This window comes from Mobula hypostoma, chromosome 27, assembly GCF_963921235.1.
Source record: "Mobula hypostoma chromosome 27, sMobHyp1.1, whole genome shotgun sequence".
NCBI classification, from domain to species: domain Eukaryota; kingdom Metazoa; phylum Chordata; class Chondrichthyes; order Myliobatiformes; family Myliobatidae; genus Mobula; species Mobula hypostoma.
The window spans coordinates 22,783,480-22,798,428 of record NC_086123.1 but is presented as its reverse complement, the minus strand read 5'-3'; the positions used below and the strand labels follow the sequence as shown (position 1 = coordinate 22,798,428).

At 38.4% G+C, this 14,949-nt stretch overlaps 1 protein-coding gene across 1 annotated transcript in view; it reads right to left on the bottom strand.

Annotated features, from left to right (window-relative positions):
• Nucleotides 1-14,949, bottom strand: part of LOC134338523 (rasGAP-activating-like protein 1) — a 304,354-nt gene that overhangs the window by 55,464 nt on the left and 233,941 nt on the right. Inside the window, exons 14-15 of the mRNA XM_063034413.1 lie at nucleotides 12,524-12,716; nucleotides 1,214-1,351 (exon numbers count right to left, since the gene is read on the bottom strand). Of these exons, the coding sequence (XP_062890483.1) occupies nucleotides 1,214-1,351; nucleotides 12,524-12,716 (331 nt within the window). The remainder of the gene's footprint in view (nucleotides 1-1,213; nucleotides 1,352-12,523; nucleotides 12,717-14,949) is intronic.

The window sequence follows — 14,949 nt, the reverse complement described above, 5'->3', positions numbered from 1 at the left end:
CTCCCCTCTCCACGCCACTGATGTTGTCCAAGGGAAGGGCACTAGGGCCGATACAGCCTGGCACCGGTGTTGTTGCAGAGCAATGCGTGGTTAAGTACCTTGCTCAAGGACACAACACGCTGCCTCAGCTGAGGCTCAAACTAGTGACCTTCAGATCACTAGACGAATGCCTTAACCACTTGGCCACGTACCAAGTGTCAAATAAAAGACTACTTCATATCTCCCAGCTATGTCTTTCCAGTGACTTTGTCCACATTACAACATTTTCCATGAAATCCTTCTCCATACTATCACCAATTCAACTTATATTGCAGTTTTATGAGTATATTTTTGTGCAGTTGGGTCAAGTGCAACATATACTCAACCTCCATCGTCTGGAGCCGTGAACCCTTCTTCCACCACAGACACCACCTTCTAACAGTAATTATCACTGGTGAAGCTTCTTGCTGAGAAATGTGGTGTGGTTCAAAGGCATAGTGATTATGGTATGTGCAATGCACGAGTTCAATATGAATTGCATTTCTGGAATAGCACTTGAAAATCTACAGGAAGGCCACCAAAGTTTTGTTAAAATCCATATTACTTTTACTTATATTTCACCGGAAGACAATTGTAGTCAGCACGTTACATAACATGCCCTCTTCAACTTACCTTATTTAGTTGAAACATCATTATGGACAGGCCAAAAAAAAAAGGTTGTTTTGCCAGGATGACCACTTTACGAAGAAAATAAAAATGAGCAAGTCAAAACTAGACATGCTGATCATTGCTGCTGAGTATTTCCTCAATTCTGGACCAGCATTTCCTGGAATATTATGTTGGTTAAGTACCAGCGTGAAAAATTACCACAGAATATGCTTTCATCACTGCCTACCCAACCAAGCCAGCTGGTGGTGTAGTAGCATCAGCACCAGACTTTGAATTGAGTGGTCTAGGGTTCAAATCCGGCTGGCTCCTTGCACGCTTTCCATCTGTGCTGGGTTGAGTGTCAACGCCTGGAACTGCCCTCATTAACACAGACAGAATGCTGAAGAAAGGGCGAGGCTGCCTCAAGGTGCAAAGAGAAGCATCAACAACTCAACCAAGATTTCACTCAAAACCCCAAACAGTGTTTTACACTGATCACACTGTTGGCAATAGCTCACATTCATACTGTGTCTGCATCTACCTGATTCTCTGCAGTAAACAGTTCAGGAGAGGAAAAAAATGTCACCTTTGCTAAAAGCAGCAGTGTCCTTCCCGTTCTTTTATCAGCGTGATGATCTCGGAGACTGAAGAGTTTTGGTGTTAGGATAGCTGGAGCAAAGAACCTCAGAAACAGGAAACCACTAATAGCCAAGTACTTCACATCCTAGAAATAAAATTTTAAAAATAACATATATAAATGCCTATCACAATCAGGGACCAACCATCAGCCCACTCTCCGCTTGTAAAGGGAAATAAGTTTAAAAGTTCAAAGTAAAGTTACTATCAAAGCACACATATGTCACCTTATACAACCCCGAGATTCACTTTCTTGTGGGCATACTGAGTAAATCTATAGAGTATTAACATTACAGCATCAATGGAAGACTGGCCAACTAGGGCGTTCAACCAGCGTGCAGAAGACAACAAACTTTGCCAATAACAACAATAATAAATAAGCAATTAATATCGAGAACAGGAGATGACAAGTCCTTGAAAGTGTTGCATATTTAATAGTTCAATAATATTTGTTTGATTAAGCATTCTCGTTCGTTTAAATAATTACAGGTTATATATAAAAATACGTAAACTGCATACGTCATTACCATGTGATACGTTTGATAAAGTAAACTCAAACTAGACCCATATTTTCAGTTTCTTGAATTACTTTAATGTTTTGAAGTTACAAAACATAACAGAAGGTGACTCCATAGGTTGTGGGAACATTTCAATGATGAGGCAAATGAAGTTGAATGAAGATATCCGGATGAGGGCTAGTTACTGCTCCTGAACGTGGCGGTGAGAGGCCTGAAGCTCCAGTACCTTCTTCCTGAAGGCAGCAGCGAGAAGGGAGCACGACCTGGGTAGTTGTTATCTGATCACATTCAGACTCTGTACACCAGGTTAAATGATCCAATTGCATCCATCTGCTGGCTTGAAATCTTTCAGTGGTGCCATCGCTAAGGAGCCCTGGTGAAGTCTATGAAGATAGTTCCCCTTTTCTAGGAGTTAATTGCATTCTGCTTCACTAGATCTGTGAAGCAAATTGGAATTAACAATAAAGAACACAGCAAACTCACATTAAAGGACAAGAGACTGCAGATGCTGAAATCTGGAACAACGCACAAAGAAGCTGGAGGAAGGGTCTCATCCTAAGATGACGACCGTTTATTCATTTCCATAGATGCTGTCTGACCTGCCGAGATCCTCCAGCATTTAGTGTGTGTGGCAGCTGGAGGAACTCAGTCAGGTAGGCAGCATCTAGAGAGGAAAATGGACAGCCATCGTTTCAGGCAACACATCCAACATGCTGGAGGAACTCAGCAGGCCAGGAAACATTATGGAGAAGAGTAAACAGTTGACATTTTGGGGTGAGACCCTTCATTGAGACTGGAAAAAAGAATGGGAAGTCAGAGTAAGAAGATGGGGGGAGGGGTGGAAGAAGTACAAGGTGGCAGTTGATAGTTGAAACAGGAGATGGGGAGGAGTGAAGTAAAGAGCTGGGAAGTTGATTGGTGGAAGAGATTAAGGGTTGGAGAAGGGGTTATCTGATAGGAGAGGGCAGAAGGCCATGAAAGAAAGGGAAGGGGAAGGAACACCAGAGGGAGGTGATGAACAGGGAAGGTGGGAGAGGGAAATGGGAATGGGGAATGGTGAAGGGATGGGGGGCAATTACCAGAAGTTCAAGAAATGGATGTTCATGCCATCAGGTTGGAAGCTACCCAGACGGAATACAAGGTGTTGCTCCTCCAACTTGTGTGTGGCCTCATCGCGGCAGTAGAGGAGGCCATGTTTCAGCTTCGAGAACCTTCATCTGCACCGATTAAAGAATACGATTTCCATACTATTTCAGACACTCAATATGATTAAGGTAGAAATTGTGATGTTATGCATAAACTTTGAAAAAGAAAGATAGTCTCTTTCTTTAGGATTGATTCTTCTCCATATATCAATCAAATTTAAATCTTTCATCAAGGAGAAAGTTAAATCTACTACCTTCGATTTTATAACAACCTTGGTTGATCTATCTAAGACTGGGTCTAAGCAAATATTAAAGTCTCCTCCAATTAATATTTTTTCATGTGCATCCGCCAAATTCAAAAAAGCTTCTTGTATGAATTCTGCATCATTTTCGTTTGGTGCATAAATATTCATAAAAGTCCATAGTTCAGAAAAAAGTTGACAATGTATAATCACATATCTCCCCGCAGAATCAGTTATTACATTTTGCATTCTAATTGGTAACGTTTTATTGATCAAAATTGCTACTTCCCTCGCTTTTGAATTAAATGAAGCCGCAACAACACTACCCACCCAATCTCTCTTTAGTTTCTGATGTTCTGTTTCTGTTAGGTGCGTTTCCTGTAAAAAAGCTAAATCTATCTTCATTTTTTTAATATGTGTTAAGATTCTTTTTCTTTTCACTGGTCCATTAAGCCCATTAACATTAAAACTCAAAAAATTCAATAAATTAGTCATTATTCTTAACAAAGTTACTCCAATCTAAAACATTACTTATCTTCTCAACTCTCATAGTTCCTTGGGGAATCTCTTTAAACTTCACCATGTTGCTATGTGTTTCCCTCCCAACCTTCCAGGCAAAGAGAAAAAAAAAGATAGAAAGAATACAAAAAAAGAAAAAACAAAGTACCCCCCCCACTAATGTTGTGAATGAAAGATACACAACACTACCCCCCTCCATTTTACGGGTCGTGGCAAAAGCCACACTTGCACACATGATTAGCGTAGCAATTGGTCAGTGCTTCTTCCAGCTCCCCCGCAACAAAAAAAATTATATATATATATAGACAAAATTAGTGTTACTATTCCCAACTAATATTCCTCCAATTTTAACCTTTCTTAGCCCCCTCGTATAATTAATAATATATTTATACATTCATCCACCTTCAAAAATCCAACAAGTCCATTCTTTGACCTAATCTTCATCTTCAATCTATCTCGCTCCCCTGGATTTGTTCTATTCCCATAGACATAAAACTTACTCAAGGATAGATTTTTTTCTATTATCAATGCATATTCAACACAGAGTGAAAAATATGGAATATAATGCAAGAATATTATCAGATCATTCTCCTTTATTAATGACAATAATAATGGATGATAAGGAAGAAGTGGCTTATAGATGGAGATTTAATTCAACATTATTAAAACGTCATGATTTTTGTGATTTTATGAAAAAGCAGATTCAATTTTTTTTGGATACAAATTTTCATTCAGTGGATGATAAATTTATATTATGGGATGCGATGAAAGCATATCTTAGGGGCCAGATAATAAGTTATACGTCTAAAATTAAGAAAGAATATATGGCAGAACTAGATCAATTGGAAAAAGAGATTACAAAAATAGAAAAAGAATCTCAAAGATATATGTCAGAAGAACAACGAAGGCAACTTGTCAATAAGAAGTTACAATATAATACACTTCAGACATACAGAATGGAAAAAGCAATTATAAGAACTAAACAAAGGTATTATGAGTTAGGTGAGAGAGCACATAAAATTCTTGCCTGGCAGTTGAAAACAGAACAAGCTTCCAAAACAATATATACAATTAGAACAAGGGCAAATAAAATATCTTATAAACCTCTTGAAATAAATGAAACCTTTAAAAATTTCTATTCTGAATTATATCAATCAGAATCCCAAAATGATGTTAATGAGATAGAAAGGTTTTTATCACAAGTATCTCTTCCAAAATTGAATTTGGAAGAACAGAAGGAATTAGATATGCCTTTTACATTAAAAGAAGTTGAAGAAGCTTTAGGATCACTCCAAAGTAATAAATCTCCAGGAGAAGATGGTTTTCCACCTGAATTTTATAAAAAATTTAAAGATTTATTATTTCCTCTCTTTATGGAACTAATACGTCAAGCAGAAAAGATACATAAACTTCCAGAATCTTTTTCAACAGCGATTGTAATAGTATTGCCAAAAAAAGACAGAGATCCTATGAAACCAACATCATACAGGCCTATTTCTTTATTGAATACGGATTATAAAATAATAGCAAAAATTTTATCGAATAGATTATCTAAATATTTACCAAAATTAATACATATGGATTAAACAGGATTTATTAAAAATAGACAATTGGCAGATAATGTAACCCGGCTACTCAGTATAATTCATTTGGCACAAAAAAGGGACGAGAAGAGTATAGTAGTAGCCTTAGATGCAGAAAAAGCATTTGATAGATTAGAATGGGATTTTTTATTTAAAGTATTAGAAAAATATGGGTTAGGAACATCTTTTATAAATTGGATTAAAACTTTAAATTCTAACCCTAAGGCTAAAGTAGTGACAAACTCTCAAATTTCAACACCATTCCAGTTAAAAAGGTCAACTAGACAAGGTTGTCCATTATCACCTGCTTTATTTGTACTGGCAATAGAGCCATTAGCAGAACTAGTCAGAATTGATCCAGATATTATGGGTTTTAGAGTTAATCAGGAGGAATATAAAATTAATCTTTTTGCCGATGATGTTTTGATTTACTTAACAAACCCACAACATTCGTTACATAAATTATCTTCTAGATTGGATGAATATGGGAAGGTATCAGGTTACAAAATAAATTGGGATAAAAGTGAAATTTTACCTCTTACTAAAGGAGACTATAGTCAATGTCGATTAGTAACCCAATTTAGATGGCCGGTAAATGGTATAAAGTATTTAGGTATAAGACTTGATAATGATGTAAAGAATTTATATAAATTTAATTATTTACCACTATTGAAAAAAATTCAAGAAGATTTTGACAAATGGATGATACTACCAATAACATTAGTAGGTAGAGTCAATGTTGTAAAAATGAATATATTTCCTAGATTACAGTATTTGTTTCAAACATTACCAATACAATTGCCACAGAAATTTTTTCAAGAGTTAAATAAATGTGAGAAAATTTCTTTGGAAAGGTAAAATGTCAAGAATATCATTGGAAAAATTGACATGTAAATTTGGGTTAGGAGGGCTACAACTTCCAAACTTTAAAAACTATTATAAAGCAAATCAACTTAGATTTATTGCATCTTTCTTCGATGATCGAAAACCAGCATGGATTAAAATAGAATTAGACAAGATAGGAGAAAATAGACCTGAAGATTTTATATATAAATGGGAATCTAAATGGATACGGGAAAAGAAAGAATCTCCTATATTAACACAGTTGATTGATCTATGGAATAAGATAAATGTTGATAATGAAACACAGAAATCTCTATTAGCAAGGAGACCTTTGTTCCAAAACAGACTTATTCCTTTTACAATGGACAATCAACTTTTATATAATTGGTACCAAAAAGGGATTAAATTTATAGGAGATTGTTTTGAACGAGGTATATTGATGTCATTTGAACAATTAAAGGATAAATATAAAATATCAAATAATACTTTCTTTTGTTACTTTCAATTAAGGGCTTACTTAAAAGGTAAGATGGGTCAAACAATGTTTTTGCCAAAACCTAATGAAATTGAAATTTTAATTCAAAAAGGGAAAATTAAAAAATTTATTTCTTGTATGTATAATTTGATTCAAGGACAGACAATTAAACAAGGAACCCATAAGTCAAAGCAAAAATGGGAAACAGATCTGAATATTAATATTGATGAAACAAATTGGCCAAGACTCTGTCTTGACAGTATGACAAATACAATAAATGTTCGAGTTAGATTAGTACAATATAATTTTTTACACCAATTATATATTACACCACAAAAAATAAATAGATTAAATTCAAATCTATCCGATAAATGCTTTCGGTGTAATCAAGGAATTGGTACTTTTTTACATTCTACTTGGTCTTGTTTTAAAATTCAACCCTTTTGGATAAATTTAAGAGTCTTATTGGAACAAATTACTGGAACTCAACTTCCACATAACCCTGTATTATTTCTAATAGGTGATATTGAAGGGATAAAGCCGAAACTTAAATTGAATAAATATCAGAAAGAATTTATAAAAATTGCATTGGCAGTAGCTAAGAAGACTATAGCAGTTACTTGGAAATCTGATTCGTATTTAAGTATGGATTGTTGGAATAATGAAATGGCTAGTTCTATTCCACTCGAAAAAATTACTTATAATTTAAGAGATAAATATGTAACATTTTTGAATATTTGGCGCCCTTATTTACAAAAGATAGGATGGCATATTTAAGTGCTCCGATAAAGATCTTGGTCGCTTGGGGAAAGTAACGAATAATTATACCAAATTAATTTTGAATCCCATGGAGCATGTGGAAACCTTCCTATACCCAGGCGGCTCTTTTTTTTTTCTCTTTTCTTTCTTTTTACGTAGGACTATATATGCGGGGGGGGGAGGGTAGATTTTATCTTTTCATGTATTCTTTTTGAAAACTCAATAAAAATTATATTACAAAAAAAAAGAAAAAGAAAGATAAACTCTCCTACTAAACTGGAATAATGAAATAATTATTCTGAGATAATATGACACTTCCAAAATGCACTTTTCTGGGTCAGACCAGCCTTTAGTATGAATAATGACTTCATATGCCACTAATAATGCAGTTACATTTCATTCAATGATGCATTACTTTTAAATAATTCCTACAGCATGAATTTAGGTCCTGAAGGTTTCGGCAGGGCTCTGTTCCCTGAACTGTTCGGAACCTGAACAGTCTGAAATACAGAAATGTGACAGCAAACTGAGCTCCCAAGTAGCAGGAGATGTGTGCAGCTTTGCAGCGGCAAGCAAAACTACACCATCAGTCTCTTAAATGCTCATCCTCGTGTAGAGAATGTACATAAAGTCGGGCATTTGTAAACTATAATTGAGTTCATATCAACTCAATGATTTCAAAAAGCATTTTCATTTTTGATAGCAAAGTATCGCTGAGAGCAGTTTCTGAATTTTTAATAGCACATCAGGCCCCCAAAAGTTGCTATCAATTTCACAACGTAATGGCAGCTTGACGGGAAGAATTGACGTCTTTCTTTCAACTACTCCATGGTTTTCAGTATTTTCTGTCTATCTGGAGAAGACAGATCCCAGGGTTGTATTCTGCATACATACTTCGATAATAAAATAAACCTTTGAACCTTTGAAAGCATTGAGAGTTTCAGCTACAAATTGTGTGCAGAGATTCTTTTCAGAAGAACATTATATTCTGGGGACAGATTCATAACTTATCAAACCACATTCACACTGGAACTCAAGTGTACTTATACTGCAACATCTTGTTTCTCTTAATCTTGTTAGACAAAACAGAAAAAGATAACCAAACTCAATAAAATGAGACCACTTGGCCCACTGTCTTTGAAAAAAAAAGCTCTCCAATTACACTCCATCTACTTCACAGAGATATCCCGACAGTGTCAGGTAGTTTGGGAGGTCTGCCAGCTTTCCTATGTCGTGTGCATGTCTAGTTCTATTTTGCCATAAATTAAAAGAAAGCAAAGACAACACTGGGACAAGCTGTCACTACTCACAAACTATGTGCCATTAATGGCTTCAGCAACATTTCAACATGAAAGCAGATGTGCAAAGAATTAGTTTCTCAGCTTTTAAAATATACTTTCAATTCCCCAGAGTTTGGGAGCTCAGAGCACCAATAATTCAGCGTTTGAAACACAATATTTTTGAAATCATTTTCACAGTTGGTTATGACAGTGAAGGTGGCTTTGTTGCTCACTGGGTAATCTGTACATGCTTCCCGGACTGACAGCAGAAATTGTAACGATGACTCATTCAGAAGTGTCAAAACCAAAATAATCATTTCAATTTAATGCTGCAATAACTGGTTTTCTAAGTATACGTGTCTCAGAAAGACTTAATATTTAACATTGCTTAGATGTACTTCCAGTGTCATGGAGGACTACAGCACAAAAACAGGCTCTTCGGCCCTTCTAGTCCATGCTGTAATATTATTCTGCCTGGTTTCATCGACCTGCACCCAAATCATTGCCCTCCATCCCCCTCCCAACTATGTACCTACCCAAACATCTCTGAAATGTTGGAATCAAACCTGCATCCGCCACTCCTGCTGGCAGCTTACATCACCCTCCGAGTGAAGACGTTCCCCTCATATTCCCCTTAAGTATTTCAACTTTCACCCTGAACCCATGGCCTGTAGTTGTAGTCTCACTCAACCTCAGTGGAAAAGGCCTACGTGCATTTGCCCTATCTGTACCCCTCATAATTGTGCATACCTCTATCAAATCTCCCCTCATTCTGCTTTGCTCCAGCAAATAAAGTCCTAACCTGTTCATTCTTCCTCTGTAACTCAGATCCTCAAGTCTGGGCAACATCCTTGTAAATTTTCTCCTTTAATCTTATTGATACATTTTCTGTAGGTAGGTGACCAAAACTGCAACTACTTTTCCGTCAGTTTAACTAAAATTAACTCTACACATGCTGAGCTACTGGATCTGAATGAGCTCCATGCTGTACAACCTTGGTGTCTTATCTGATCCCAGCATGAACTTCACTCTCCAAATCCCGTTCCTTTCCAAACCAACCAAATCACATTTTTGCCATACTGCCTCTCTCTCCGTCCCTCTGCCACAACTTCATCTCAGTCATTCCCAATGCTGCTGAAGCTCCTCCTCATTGTTTCATCACTGCCAGACCTCTTCTACACCCTTGGCACCAGCCCCACCAGGTCATTTTACATACACTTCCATACTGCACCATGCAGTCGCTTCTTTTATGCAGTTCTTCAGGACATCTGCCATATTAAAAGCTCTACAGGAATTCACCTCAGATCCTTCTCAAGCCTTGAGCTGTCAGAGCAACAGTGAAGGCTTGGTTCCGTTCCTTTTGTTGGCTGCTTCCAGGAGCAATCACCTGCTCCACAATAAAATTTGTCATAAGTGATACATTGAGATGCCCAAGACCAAAATATTCACGAGAAAGTTATTCAGGGTGAGATCATTACATGGCCTAAACAAAAGGATCCTCTGCTGGGTTTCCAAACATTTCTTTAAACCATGAACCAATAGCATTAAACAAGGTGTCAGTGGACTCCAGGTTGGGAACCCACGCCATAGTACAATAGTCTCTGTTTTATTATTTCATACATTATTATTGCACATTATTGCAAATTATTACACATCAGTAAATTATTATTGTGTGTACTATTATTCTGTACTTTATTATTAGTCAAGTCTGCACACTACTAAGTGTTTTTTTTTAAGTTGCTGCTGTAACAAAAGAATTTCCCACTCGGGATCAATAAAGTATTTATTATTATTATTATTATTGTTATTTAGGAAGTCAATTAACAGCTCATGCTGCACTCTGATAATCATTGGGGTTTCCTATACCTGGGGACTTGAAAAGGAAAATAAATCTCGATCTGCTCATTAGTCTCTCCCCTGTCAATTCTATTGTTAGGCATTGTTCACTGAGGCTGAACTATTTCCAAGGACAAATGGAAACACTGTGAGGAATTGTCAAACTTGTTTTGGAGGGGTTTTCTTTCGTGGACTTCGGTTCCTAGCAAGTATGTGATAAGGTGATCTGGCCCTCCACCCACACATGGTCCTGAACTCAAACTGTTGGGGTCATAATGCAAGAATGGGAGGCGGGGAAATCAGCACAGGGTGGTGGTGCCAGTAGTTGAGGGCAGGAGTTGCAAGGTTAAGAGGAGACAGGAATATAACTAACCAAGTCATTCCTCTTATACATTCCACCAGTGCTTGAACTTTGGTAGGAAGTGAGATGAGGGGAATGCGTTCAAGATAGAGGGGATCAGTAGGATGAAGGGAACTTGTTCATGAAGTCAGACAAAATTAATTACAAGGTGGTTGCCATCTGCAGCAACTTAAATCACTGTAATCCAGTATCACTGTTTCAATCAAATCTTTATCAATTTATGGTGACGTTTAAATTTCTAATTAATTTCAAGAGGTTACAAAAGCATAGCATGCTGGAGGAACTCAGCAGGTCAGGCAGCGTCTATGGAAACGAATAAACTGTCGAAGTTTCAGGCCGAGACCCTTCATCAGAACTGAAAGGAAGAGGGAAGATGCCAGAATAAGAAGGTAGGGGGAGAGGAATGAGGCTGACTGGGAGGTGGTGGGTGAAGCTGGGAGGTAAAGGGCTGGAGAAGAGGAGAATCTGGTAGGCGAGGAGAGGGGATCATGGGAGAAAGGGAAGGAGGGGGGCACCAGAGGGTGGTGATAGGCAGATGATGAAAAGAGGTATGAGGCCAGAGCGGGGAAATGAAGAAGAGGGAAGGAGGAGGGGGAAAATTACCAGAATTTGGAGAAATTAGGGTGGAGTCTACCTAGAAGTAAGTGTTGTTTCTCCAACTTGACTGTAGACCCATCATGGTAAAAGCAGAGGCCACAGTCTGACACGTCAGAACAAGAGTGGGCATAGGAATTAAAATGGTTGGCCACTGGGAAATTCTGCTTTTTGTGGATGGAGCTGATGTGCTCAACAAACCAGTCCTCCAATCTATGCCAGGTCTCACCAATGCAGAGGAGGCCGCACACAGTAGACAGCACCAATAGGTGAGGTGTTGCCTCACCTGGAAGGACTGTTTGGGGCCCTGAATGGAGGTGTAGGAGGAGGGTGAACGGGCAGGTGTAGCACTTCTGCCACCTGCAGGGCTAAGTGCCAGGAGCGAGTTTAGTGGGGAAAGATGAATGGACAAGAGAATCACGGAGGGAGCGGTGGGAATGATATGTTTGGGTGGTAGGGTCCATTGAAGATGGCGAAAGTTGTGTAGAACGATCTGTTGGATGTGGAGGCTCCTGGCATGGTAGGTGAGGACAAGAGGAACTCTATCCATCTCAAGCCCATTCTCCTGCCTTCTCCCTGTAACTTTTAATGCCCTTAGTAATCAAGAACCTATCAACCTCTGCCTTACATATATCCAATGACTTAGCCTCCACAGCCATCTGTAGAAGTGACTTCTACAGACTCGCCATCGTCTGGCTAAAGAAGTTCCTCTTCATCTCTGTTGTAAAGGGATATCCTTGTATTCTGAGGCTGTGCCCTCTGGTCTTAGACTCCCCCTATTACAGGAAACATCCTCTCCACAACCACTTTATCTAGTTCTTCCAATATTCGATAGGTTTCAATGAGATTCCCCCTCATTTTTCTAAATTCCAGTGAGTACAGGTCCAGAGCCATCAAACGCCCCTCATATGTTAACCTTTTCATTCTTCTTGAACCTCCTCTGGATCCTCTCCAATGCCAGTGCATCCTTTCTTAGATATGGAGCCTGAAGACTGCTTACAATACTCCCAAGTGTGGTCAGACCAATGCCTTATGAAGCCTCAGCACAAATTACCCGCTTGCTAGGAATTTCTCCATATTCAGCTATCCCTTTGCTGGGACTCACCTCATTCTCAGCTTCTGGAAACTGCTCTTCCACGCGTTTATGTAACTGTTTGAATACCACCCGCATAACAGAGGGGCACTGCTCTACCGAACCCACAATGGCATCCATCACATCGGTCAGGTAGGACTGCAACATCTCCTGGCTGCATTCTCGCACATTGGCTTCCGAGGGACCTCCTTTGAAAGAGATTCTCCTTTCAAATCAATAAAAAGACATTATTCATTGTAGATAGTCTCAACATGTGATCCTTGTACTCTGCTTTTTCGTCTGTTGGAAATATTAATTTCAATGAAAGTCTATTATGCACATGTTCAATCACTGCTCAAATAGACCGGTATACACTGTTATGTTTGTTCTTAATAAAGGCAAGCAGTGTGCGCAAAAGCGCTAACACATATTTAGTTACAGTCATGGCTTCAGGTCAAATTGAGCGCGTGCAACCAACTCATGGCCTCAGCTGGACCTGAGTGCGCACATCCAGCTCACTGATGTCACTTCCAGTTCTGGGGTGAACCACCCGCACTGCACACTGGGAACTGAAGTTCTTTATTAAATGCACACATAATAACACACACCCAGATCATTTACTTCAATGTCTTCAAATATTCAAACAAGAACAGAATTCGAGTAAGAACAGAAAGTATATCAGATTCTAATATATAAAAAAGGGAGTGACCTTTATCTTTACAGATAATGTGTGAGCAGATTAATTTGGTGAATTGGGGTTCCTGTTTATGACAAGGTGAAATGTTAAAAATTGGAGTTGTGCTGTTCCATGGGAAGCAGCAGAATGAATTATGAGAAAGGTCGTATCCTCAGGTCCTAATCTTGGGCTGGTCTCCATGGGAACATAGCCTAGGAAAGCATCCCTGGGATAAAGGAGAAAATGTAGTGGGGTCAGTCTGGGCTCTCCACCCTTTCCATCCAAATCCACCATCCCAGACGCAGAAGCTAAGCAGGTTCCACAACTATCACCCAAGGGCAAATCCATGGGGTAGGAAAAGGAGGAAATTAACCTAAAAAAATTGAGTGAGTTCACTGCTAACAACAAGCACCAAGGAAATGGTTACAGTATTCCTGAACCACGTCTTCATAATCGTACCCAAATAAGCTTACGGCCGATGCCACTTTGTGCAGCAAAGATGATGCATAGAAAGCTTAAAGTTAAGAATCTACATAGGAACAAGGTCACAATTTTTTATTAATTTTTAGAAATGCAAGCTCAAAAATTGTATGTTTGAATTGTGCATTAATAAATGAGGCCCGATGAGAAGTAATAATAAGCTAGATTCTGAAGGCATATGCAATAATTTAAAGTGGTAAAAATGCTTCAAGGTACCCTCAGATCACTGAAGGACAAATATTCCTGCAGGTTTTATTATAATAAACTGAATCAATAAAATGCAAGTGGGCAGATTATTTATGTTAAGAAACTGATTGATTAAAAGAGGATGAAACTATATTACATTTAGTTTAAGGAATAACTTCTTTCTTAAGTAAGTTTTGTTCTGCACCAAACATCATATGTTGGTTCAGTGTCGATACAGGAAGTACGCTGTAAAGCTCGGGAGACCTAAGTGTGTGTATTTCAGAGGCTGGGTGAGGTCAGATGCTGTGGAGGCGTAGGAGTGGACATAATGATATAACGTTTCATTGTTGGCTTGATAATGTAGAGCAGGGGTTACCAATATTTTTATGCCATGGACTAATACCAGTAGGCAAAGGGTCCGTGAATGCCAAGGTGGGAATCTTTGATGTACAGAGATTGCCTATTACACAGAGTACATGAGTTCAAATCCTCATGGTACATTCAAAGGGAACCAAAATTAGACTATTTTAAAATTGCTTGGGTCCATAGACTGATGTGGATGTGTCCTCTCCCCCACCCAATATTACCCCTCCCCTAGGTCAAGCCTACTCAGGGTCAGATTGAGCTTTAATCCATAAACCTTCGGACCTCAAGCTGTTGGGTATCCAAACAAGATGACTCACCAACTAGCCACCCAGGAGTTAATACCACTAATCCCTCAACATATCAGTTCAGACCATGGATGCTGACTGACTTTCTGAGTCTTTCTGACACTAATTTTTTTTTTATTGTTTCAGATTTCCAACAATGGGAGAGCATGACTTTTTACGTTTATCCGAAAGTACTTTAACGATCCCATTGCTCTCTAAATTTTACATCTTAATCAAGGTACTGGTGTACCTTCAGGGCTCACTGAAAGATGAGGTTCTGGCCCAAAAGACTGTACAAAGAGCAGGAACTTGGAAATCAGTTTAAGATGGAATACGAGGATACAAAATATTAAATATTCATCCCTGACGCATGTTTTCAATGCACAGAGCCAGATTAGTACATTGTGTGCCAGTCTAAAAAAAAATAGGGTTTACCTTGTTATCAGAAGTGTAACTTAGCGACCACA